We start from the raw sequence: 11,058 nt of genomic DNA, 5'->3' as shown, positions 1-11,058 counted from the left end.
AGATGGATTGCTCGATCCTGCTGTTCGAACGATCATAGCCCTCTAACAGCTGGTGCCCCATTTGTAGGCCATTGATTGGAGAGCTAGTATCGTCTAACCATGAGATTGTATCAGCACTACTGTATTTTGATGAGGGCACTCCTCACTTTTAATGGTATGGCCCCACACCATAGGATGATCCAAACCGTCCATTAGATGGGCCACACACTAAATAGGTTGTGCCCCAAAAATTATTTATGTAGGTTGATCCTAACCCTCCGATCTATAGAGGGTTAGGATCAACCCTCTAACATTCAGATCGCAGGGTTAGGACCAACCTATGGAAATGATTTTTGAGGAACAACCTATTTAGGCTGTGGCCCATCTAATGGATGGTTTGGATCATCTTATGGTGCTGGCCATACCGTACTTTTAATAAAGCGAGGAGTGCCCTCATCAAAATACAGTAGATCAGAGGACTTAAATGTAGATCGCTTCTCACCTTTTCTGAATCGTTGATCAGTGCATTTTGGGATTCTTGGTGGGACCGTCAAAATGAAGGGCATTGATGATGCTGCCGTTGTGTGGGTGGGCCCAAAAACTCAAATTTTAATAATTGCTTCAATTTCTCGGCATATCGTGATATTTTGGTGAAATTCGTCCCTACAGACTTTTAACTAACTCGTTTGACGAAAATTCTGGAACACGTGCATGATTAAAGATAAGGTGGAGGATTTAAGCACGTGATTTTAGAGAACTGTAGAAGAATAAAAATTCACGTGGTAAAAAAAAAAAAAAAGGAAATTGCCACGTGTAATTGCGGTTGGAAAAGGGGCAGATGTCTAATTTTGATGATCTGAACCGTCCATTGGTGGGCCCAGAAAATTGTTTTAAGAAAAATTACCGTTTCTCTCAGCCTGATCGATCTTAATGGGTGGGTCCCACGATTGACGGGCCATCCGTGAACAGATGATTTCAACCATCTGATTTGTGGCCTTTGAATGAATAGGTTTCCAATCGAACGGTTAGATTTTATCACACTTGGTCGGAATGATGGGGTGGGCCCATCAATTCATCTGATAAAAACTCTTACAATTATTTATCCTCCTATCGTAGTAGTACGTATTATTATAACATGTGAAATTCAGAAAAAACTGTCTTGTGTATAACTGAAAATAACCGCTTTCAAATTCAAAGGTAGCCACAACAATAAAATAACCGCCCAAACTACAAAGGAAAGAGCTGTTAACATGGTTAACCTCTCTAAACTCACCCTCATTCCGACTATAGAGGCTAATTTCTAATGATATGAACACTCCAAATTCTCTAACTTCTTTCTCTAGGCAGGAAAGCCTAGAAAGTTTTGTGATCTCCGGCGAAAATCCGGCCGGTAATCGTCGGAAAAAGCGATCAAAGCTCCCCCGACATGGGGATTCTCCGGCCACGCCGAGCACTTGGATTAAGTCAAGTTGTACTAAGCAACCTGAGGCAAAAATCACGCCCCCGTGTAGCGAGTGTGGGAAGCAATTTTGGTCTTGGAAGGCCTTGTTCGGGCACATGCGGTGTCACCCGGAAAGACAATGGCGCGGAATCAAACCCCCACCTTATATCCACCGTCCATTCTCGATTGACGGCCCACCTCTATCTCCCACACCCAAATGGACCCACGAGGAACACGAGGTTGCCAAGTGTCTATTAACGTTGTCTAATAGGGTACAGACAAGTGCTGCGCCCCACTTTTGGACCCATCAGTGGCGACCGGAATCCGGCGAGGGACCGTCGGAGAATCTGAATGCAGTTGTAGCCCGGTTCGACCCGTGGAATTGTGGGTTCGAGTGTTCGAGTTGTAAGAGGGTGTTTGGGTCTCACCAGGCATTAGGGGGGCATAGGGCTAGCCATAAGAATGTGAAGGGATGTTTTGCTATAGACGAGGGGGAAAGGGCAAGTGAAGGGAAGTGGAAGGAAAGTGAAAAGGAGAAAATGGTGATGGTTTTGGGGCACAAGTGTAGTGTTTGTTTGAGGGTTTTCCCTAGTGCTCAAGCTCTTGGTTGGCACAAGAGTCGTCATATGGAGAAAGGGGATGAATGTGGAGTGAGTTCTCCTTCCACAACAAAAGGTTGTGTTTTGGACTTGAACTTGCCTGCCCCAACAGTGAATGAGGACTCTTGTTCTGACCTTGTTTTGGATTTAAGATTGGGGATTTGAGGGGATTTGAACTTTTGTGGGTTGAATTCTCATGGACTCCTCCTGGTTTCTATGAGGGGGAGGGTGTAGGTATTTGAGAGTCTTTGTGACATTGATGTGCTTTGTATTTTAAGTCAGTTATATCATATATTGATTTTTGTTTCCAAAATGCGGGAGACAAAATCATAGGTGTTCGTAACTTTGGGAAGGATAAATGAAGAAGTCGGTATTGATTAATTATTAGTGATGCTGCTCTTTGTTTTCTGTTTGCTTGGGGTGGTATTTCCACCCATGAATTTAGTCACTTCCACCCATGTTAGTTTGTCTTATTTGATGTAATTTGTACTTTCCCCTTCTATACATAGGACAAACTGATGTGGGTGGCCGAGGAATTATAAGATTGGAAATGCCAAGTGCCTTTTTCCCTTCTAAGAAAATCACACCCATTGTATAGTCCGATTCTTCGATAGATGACCTTCAATTGAGCGGTATTCACTCGTAGAGTTCTCACCTCATCTTCATAGATCTAAAAAAGTCATGACCATCATATCAATAACATAAACACCTAATCACAAGCTCCTGTATCACACCATGTATTTCCGCCAAAAGATCTCTTGCATTCAAATTATATAGAAGACTCTAAAAGTAGAGAGATCATCTTAAGTGTTAGAAGCGCCGTACGCACGCTCGAAAATAATACCAGATCATCCAATGTCTGATGAAAAGAGATAAACCGGTTTTGAATCATTTACATACATATATGATGCAATCAATCTCCACATACAAGAAAATTGTTGTTTACATCTGATTGTCAAACATTGTTCTTCATGTTTGTTATTGCTGAGATGGTAAATTCAATGAAAATAATTTTTGAAACTAGATTAAAGGTTCCTTCAGAGTCTAACCTTTTGCTTTGTTTACATCTAATTAGATTATCCACAAAAACTAGACATACACTTGAATAATTTGTTATGTCTATGATGTATGCTAACCATGTTTCTTCCTTTACCATTAGTTTTTTCCTTCCGTTTCTTTCAATGTAAAACTGGACGTAAAATTTGTTTTATGTATATGTACATAAAACAAATTTTACGTCCAGTTTTACGAGAAACGGAGCCTTCATGGGAATTTTTTACAATTTTTTCTGTGATGGATTTTTTACACCTCTTGCATAGTATGGCCTGCGCCCACCATTTTACATCTCATGTTTTGATATGGTAGGACCCCTCATCTCTACCGAAACCCCTGAATATGATATTGGATCCGCCATTTTACAGCCATGAATGAGCCTACCTTTTTTGCCCAAATACATGCAAAGGCTTGGGCCCACCAACTTACATCACGCTTTGGTAGGGTGAGTCTCACCATGCCACTCAAACCTGTGCATCGGCCCACGGTTTAATTAAGCTCATGCTCCAATTAAGTGGTCCCACAATCTCCAACCAAGTTCATGCATTAGGGTGGGGCCCACCATTTTATGCCTCACGTTTTGTTGAGGTGAGGCCCACCATTTTACGCATCACGTTTTGATGAGGAGAGGCGCACCCATGCATAGCATGTGTGGGTCCCACCATTTTATACCTCATGTTTTGATACGGTAGGGCTCACCATCGCTACCTAAAACCCATACATATGGTGAGCCCACCATTTTATTTTACACCCATAATTTGGCAACCAACTCCGCCCATTTAGGGCTGCAACTTGGGTCGGGTTGAGGCCAACCTAGCCGAACCCAACCTGAGGAAGCATTTACTTGACCCTAACCCGACCCGACCCGTCTTGAGTTCCAACTCGATGAGACCTAACACGACCCAACCTGAGTCTTTAAGCTTACTAAAAACTAAAAAAAAATGTCGGGTTTCACTCGGGTTTAGTTGCCCAAGGCCTCAACCCGGGTTAGGAAAACCTAACAAGAACTTGAACTCAACCCGGAAGACACCCAGCTTGACCCAACTTTTTCGGTTGAACCCGACCTGAGTTGCACCCCTACCAACCAATGCTGTTCCTAGCATGACCCAAAAACCGACAAGTGTCGACCACACATGGCGTAGCTATCCATATGCTGAGTAGCCTCAGTAAAGAAGGGGCTAGGATTGTGTAACAACCAATTAGTCCAAAAGCCTGTTAAAGTTGGTGTTATTTAATCATTTTTACTTCAACACCTCCCCTTCACTTGTTAGCTCTAACACCATGTCAAATACCAATTACTCCTAAAGCTAAAGTTGTTAGATTTGGTGTTATTTAATCATTTATACTTCAACGATTATCAACTGATCAAGGTGGGGCTAAGATAATCAATGGACCCAATTATGCCACATGTCATGCTTCAATTCCCCAATAATGCCACATGTCATGCTTCAATTCCAAAAAATATTATGTATTCGAACTATAAATAATTTTTAAAAAAATAACATTATTTATTTAGAGGAATTATAACATTCTTATACTATATGAATGAAATTTTAACAATCATATACTAGTTGAATTTCAAATATTTTCATATATTTAATATGGAAGGTTAGGATGTTCACTATCTAGTTGCAACCTTTAATCGGACGGTTTAAATCTTTCAATCGATGACGAGAAACGTTTGTCCGATAATTTCCCAAGAAATTTAGCAATCCATTTTTAGTTATATATTGAATTCCATAGTCTGAGGACTAGTTATATACTCGGGGAGCTTTCGTTCTTAACGTCAAAAGAGCTTTCTTCTGGCCATGGATCCTTACAAGGTACCATTTTTGGCTTTGATTTCAACTCTCACGTCGAATTTCCTTGATGGGTTTTGTTTACTTAAGATTAGTTTGTTACAAGATCGAAGTTTTATCTTTGGTTCTCTTCTTTTTGTTATTAAATTCCATGGATGGGTTCTCCTCATTGATGTATTTTTTTTTTCTCTCTTTTCTTTCTTCTCTTGTTTGAGTTTTTATTTGTTAGATTTTCTTAATGGGTTTTCTTTTTTGATGGTTGGTTCTTTGAAAGGTTTGATCTTGGGCTTTGTTTCTCTTCTTGTTATGATTAGATTTCATGCACGATTTTTCTTTGTAGATTTATTTTATTTTTTAGTTTGTTGTCCATTGTATTTCTTCTTATTATTAGATTTTATTGAGACTCTTTTATTTTATTTTCTTTTCTTTTTCTTTCTCATGCTCTATTCTAGTACAATATTTGATCTTACGTTTTACTTTTTAAGCTCTTCTTTTATTGATGTATTTCGCCCCCCCCCCCCCCCCCCCCCCCCTCTTTTTTCCTTTTTCTCTTTTTTGAGTTCCTTCTTTATATGTTAGATTCCCTTAATGGGTTTTCTTTGAAAGGTTTGATCTTGGGCTTTATTTCTCTTGTTATGATCAAATTTTATGTATGGTTTTTCTTTGTGGATTTATTTTCTTTTTTCGTTTGCTGTTCATTGTATTCCCTCTTTTCTTATTAGATTTTATTGAGAGACTTTTTTCCTAATGCTCTATTCTAGTACAATGTGCGATCCTAAATTTTATTTTTTAAGCTCTTCTTTTATCAAGTATCATTCAGGGTTCTCTGTATTATAAGGTGCTTTGATACTTATTTTATTTTATTTGATGCAGCACCGTCCTGCAAGCTCTTTTAATTCGCCCTTCTTCACCACGAATTCTGGTGCACCTGTTTGGAACAACAATTCATCTCTAACTGTCGGATATAGAGGTATTCGTGGTGATCAATCAGTTTTTTCCGTCATATATTGTTAATTTAGTAGTCGATATATATTTAATTTTCATTTGATGGGTGTGTCTTTTGAGTCGCTAATAGACTAATTGTATTGTTTAGTTTAGAGTTCCTGTTGATTCATGGGGTTTTTACTCAGTGATGTTTGCAATTGTTAGTTTTCCTTAAGCCATGGCAGGCATTTGATTTATGTGGATATGCTGGCCATTTTTCTTGCAGTCTGATCTGGGTATTGAGTTGACTCTTTTTTTAATTATCATTTGTAGTGGATTTCTATATATTGTTGACTTTATGGAATATCTTTGAGCTTTCATGAGTGGCATGTTTCTTGTAAATTTATGACGTTCTATGGGATTGATATGATTGAGAAGGTTACTCTTCATCTTTTTCATGAAATTCAATATTTAGTTGATTTTGTGAAGGTGCTTTGAGAAGGTATGACTGAATAATTCTTATTGGTATATGGTTATGCATTCCATTATTGTTGAATTTGTTTGAATATTATTATAGTAGTTCTTCATTGGGATGGGAGTATTTTTATTATAGGTTCTCTCATATAGTAGCCGGAAACTTCTTGGGCAAGTGGGAAACTCTTTTCCCCTAAAATGAGTTTTGGAAACGTTATCGAAACATTATAGAAAAAATTGAGGAAACATTTCTGAAACCCATGGAAAACACATGGGAAACATATGAGAAACTTATGTGAAACATGTGTGAAACCTTGACAAACGTATGGAATACTCGTAGAAAACGGATGTGAAACGTGTAGGAAACATGTGTGAAACTTACGAAAATCGTTTTGGAAAAAACACACCAAAAAATTGTGGAATAGATATTAAAAAGGAAACCACTAGCATATATTGTAATAAAAAATAAAAATAAGAAGTATTTGAAATTAACAATTTTATATCTACAAAACCATATATTTCGTGTTTTCCTCGTGTTTCATGTGTTTTCATTTGTGTTCCTCTATCATTTCTGAAATGTTTCTAATGCGTTTCCTAAGATGTTTCTCAATGCGTTTCTCATGCAATTTTCTATCTCAATGCGTTTCTCATGTGATTTTCTATCGTTTTCCCATTTCTCGTTTCCCCTCTATTTTTTCTTTGCATTTCCCATTTTTGTTTCACGTTTCGCTTCCAGAATTCATTTCCCACCCTGGTAACTATGGGTTCTCTTATTATATTCTGTAAACTTATGATTTGAGGAGTAGATAGGAAAATTATGTCCTTTATGTGGAATTCCTATATGTTTTCTTCTACATTCAAATTGGGACAACTTTTGAAATTTCATCTTATATTGTAGTGGGATCTTTTTATTTTATTGGTATCAATATAAAAGAGCATTCACTATGAATTGTCATCAAAATATCAATATAAAAGAGCATTCTCTATGAATGATCATCTTATTATTGTAGAGCATTTTCTATGTTTCAAGGTAGCTACACGTTAAAATGATGTTATCTGTAACAAAATTGCATAATGGCTATTGATCAAAACAATATATAGAAGCATTAATAGTTTTAGTTGAGTATTGATTGAGATACCTCACTCATCTTTTTGGACAGGACCAATTCTCCTAGAGGATTATCATTTGATCGAGAAGCTTTCTAACTTCGATAGGGAGCGCATACCAGAGCGTGTTGTTCCTGCCAGGGGAGCTAGTGCAAAGGGTTTCTTTGAGGTCACCCATGACATTTCTCACCTCAGTTGTGCCGATTTCCTCCGGTCACCCGGAGTCCAGACCCCGGTTATTGTCCGCTTTTCTACTGTTATCCATGAGCGTGGAAGCCCTGAGACCTTGAGAGACCCTCGAGGTTTTGCTGTGAAGTTTTATACTCGAGAGGTAACAAGGCTTGTTTTTCATTTTCTTTATCTTTATGTTCAGTACCCTTTGATTTTAATTTTATATTTGGGTATATTTAGATTGCATTAACTAATAATATAACCTCTTCCCTCCCTTCTGATTTGAGATACAGTGCAGTATTCTTAATAAAATATCAGCTTAAACATGTAAATTTACTGGTTTTTTTTATTTCTGACTTCCTCTTTATGTTCCTATTGATGTTGTTAAAGCCTATTGGAGCATGGAGACATGCTATCATTTTTTTTTTCTGTTTTTTTAAAAATTCTAATGCTTGGAGGTGGGCATTTTATTTTGTTTGTAGATATGCATCCGGATGGGGTTTATAGCAATATTTAAAAAATGCCATGATGCCACTATAATGGCTGTTGGCATATCGCTATGATGTCATCACAACACGTTATTCGTGTATGCCTCTTTTTTGGATGCTCTTAATTGAAATAGGTGTTTGATTTTACCATTGTAAAAGCCATTGTAAAGTTTTTGAATCTTGGGCAGCCATATAAATATGCATGTATACTTAAATAATGGTTCATACCTAGTGCTTAAGTTGCAGCAGTCTGTAAAAGGGAAATTAGTCTACTTCTATTTCTAGATATATACATTACCAGGAATATCTTTTGGGGAAATTGATTAAACATTTTGCATTTAACTCTGACTACAAATACTTATGAATTCAAAGCTTTGTATTTCGACTGATCCGTTACTTCTTCTTGTTGGCCTCACGGTAATTTCGATCTAGTCGGAAACAATTTTCCAGTGTTCTTCGTACGTGATGGAATGAAGTTCCCCGATATGGTTCACTCCCTTAAACCGAACCCAAAATCCCACATCCAGGAAAACTGGAGGATCCTTGACTTCTTTTCGCACCATCCGGAGAGCCTTCACATGTTCACATTCCTCTTTGATGATGTTGGTGTTCCTTTGGATTATAGGCACATGGATGGGTCAGGTGTTAACACTTACACACTCATTAACAAAGCGGGAAAGGCGCATTATGTGAAGTTCCACTGGAGACCCACTTGTGGTGTTAAGTGTTTGTTAGAGGACGAGGCCGTACCAGTTGTAGGGGCTAATCACAGCCATGCTACTAAGGATCTTTATGATTCAATTGCTTGTGGAAACTATCCAGAGTGGAGGCTTTATATTCAGACTATGGATCCTGATCATGAGGATAAGTTCGATTTTGATCCACTAGATGTTACAAAAACTTGGCCAGAGGACATCTTGCCTCTTATGCCACTTGGGCGTTTGGTGTTGAACAAGAACATCAATAATTTCTTTGCTGAAAATGAGCAGCTTGCCTTTTGCCCTGCAATTGTGGTTCCTGGAATTCATTATTCGGATGATAAATTACTCCAAACTAGGATTTTCTCCTATGCTGATACTCAGAGGCATCGCCTTGGGCCGAACTATCTGCAGCTTCCCGTTAATGCGCCCAAATGTGCTCATCATAACAATCACTATGATGGGTTTATGAATTTCATGCACAGGGATGAGGAGGTACACTCATTTCTAGTGTAATGTTTAGCCTCTAGCTCTTCTTAATGCTAGTGTTGGTTTTTTTATAGCCTTTTTTTTGTAAAGATAGTGTAGGTTTTATTATAGCCTGTTGGATTATTTTGATGAGGCAATTTTCAGGTGGATTACTTTCCCTCAAGATATGATCCTGTCCGACATGCCGAGAGGTACCCCATTCCACCCGAGAGTTTCACTGGGAGGCGTGACAGAGTGAGTTTCTATGAGTTTGGTTTTTAATTCTTTAGACACAATTACAACATTGGTCTGAAATCATCTGATAATTGTTGAAAATAAATTTTCTGGTATAATATAATGCTTTCCAATTCTGATTGTTGGGCTTTGTAGTCCTTTTCCTGTGTCGCTTATGTAATGTTACTTACCATTTAAATGGTGGGTTGGGAGATTAATTTACGGGGGGAAATGACAACTGTAGTTCTTTGTCATTTAAGAACCAAACTTCCAAATTTGTTGAACCCATTCACCTAGTGAAAAGACTTCATAAGCATAGAGTAGTGAAATGATCAACCTCTTTCTCTCTCTCTCTGGGTTTTCTAATGATGAATCGTATGAGATTTTTCTCTCTTAAATGTGTTTAATTAGGTAGCGTCTAATAATTTATCGTCTGGTGATTACAGTGCATGATTGAAAAGGAGAACAATTTCAAGCAGCCAGGAGAAAGATACCGATTGTGGGCAGAAGATAGGTACAGTGTTTGCTCTACCTTATAGAATTCCTCACTATCAGGGACAACAGTGATTAAATTTTAATGTTGGCTTTCTCTGTTTATTTTACAGGCAAGAGCGTTTTATTGGCCGGTGGGTGGAAGCATTATCTGATCCAAGGGTCACCCATGAAATTCGCAACATATGGGTCTCATATTGGTCTCAGGTGAGTCATACATCTTTGTCCACATACTGAATTGGAGTATTTTTGTTAAGATTTTTGCCACTCTTGGGGTGGTGGTCATTTTGGAAATAAAGTATGCAACCAAAATTTCTAATAGGAAGTTGAGGAAAAAAAAGCTTTGATTCAAACACCTGAAAACTAGAGCAACTTGCACTCCTGACAACTTGCACTCCTAATATTGATACATATGGTAATTTTAGTCGCAAAGAGAATATATATTATTTGAGGAATGCTAAACTGAAGGGGGTCCAATGGGTGCGTCCTTGCGACTGATTTTTGCAAGGGATCCCTTCAGTTTAGCATTCCTCATTATATATAACATGTTATGCGGAGAAAACAGACTCATGTTACTGTCACATGGTAACACCTTTCTGGTATTTTCCACATAGGATGAAGTTTGCAACTTTGTTTTACCTTGGCTGAATTCTAGTCTGAATCGGAGTTTTGCCCTACCAAGTCAATTAAGAACTTCTTTCACTTGCTCCAATTAATGAAAATTTGACCACGTTAGTCATTGACTCGGCCAAGTCTACTCCTTTTGCCATATCCGAGTTGTCATCCAAGTCCAAGTTTTCAAACTCTGAATTGAATGTCTTACATTTTGATTATTATTTTTTATTTTCTGATGCATGTATTTTGTAATTGAATGCAGTGTGACAAGTCTCTGGGTCAGAAGCTAGCATCTCACCTGAATGTCAAACCGAGCATGTAATCGATGCCATATGTGGAACGGTTTTGAGCTGGGGAGAGTTTATGTAGAGAAGGAGATCATGGTGTAAACCTAAAAACTGATGTTAATCAGAGCGTAGTAAAAGCATCCAAGTCCAACTAGTGTACTTTGATGATATAATAATAAATTGCAGTTTCTATACAGGAAAGGCAGACTCAAATGGTCCAAGTTTTGTT

The 11,058-nt window shown here is 38.1% G+C and overlaps 1 protein-coding gene and 1 pseudogene across 1 annotated transcript; both read left to right on the top strand.

The window, feature by feature from the left end:
* Positions 1-1,258: 1,258 nt before the first annotated feature.
* LOC143855164 (zinc finger protein ZAT3 pseudogene) lies at positions 1,259-2,385 on the top strand (annotated as a pseudogene).
* Positions 2,386-4,726: 2,341 nt separating this feature from the next.
* On the top strand, positions 4,727-11,030 carry LOC143854242 (catalase isozyme 1-like). Its single transcript, XM_077364095.1, has 8 exons — positions 4,727-4,895; positions 5,745-5,841; positions 7,430-7,707; positions 8,452-9,228; positions 9,367-9,456; positions 9,882-9,949; positions 10,041-10,134; positions 10,805-11,030. The coding sequence occupies exons 1-8, from the start codon at positions 4,881-4,883 to the stop codon at positions 10,862-10,864; spliced, it is 1,479 nt and encodes a 492-aa protein (XP_077220210.1). The 5' UTR covers positions 4,727-4,880; the 3' UTR covers positions 10,865-11,030.
* Positions 11,031-11,058: the final 28 nt, after the last annotated feature.

Source organism: Tasmannia lanceolata, unplaced genomic scaffold (assembly GCF_043159265.1).
Source record: "Tasmannia lanceolata isolate RefF3 unplaced genomic scaffold, GAP_Taslan_0.1 ptg000020l, whole genome shotgun sequence".
In the NCBI taxonomy this organism is placed as follows: domain Eukaryota; kingdom Viridiplantae; phylum Streptophyta; class Magnoliopsida; order Canellales; family Winteraceae; genus Tasmannia; species Tasmannia lanceolata.
Note: the sequence above shows the minus strand (reverse complement) of the source record. Positions and strands in the feature narration are given on the sequence as shown.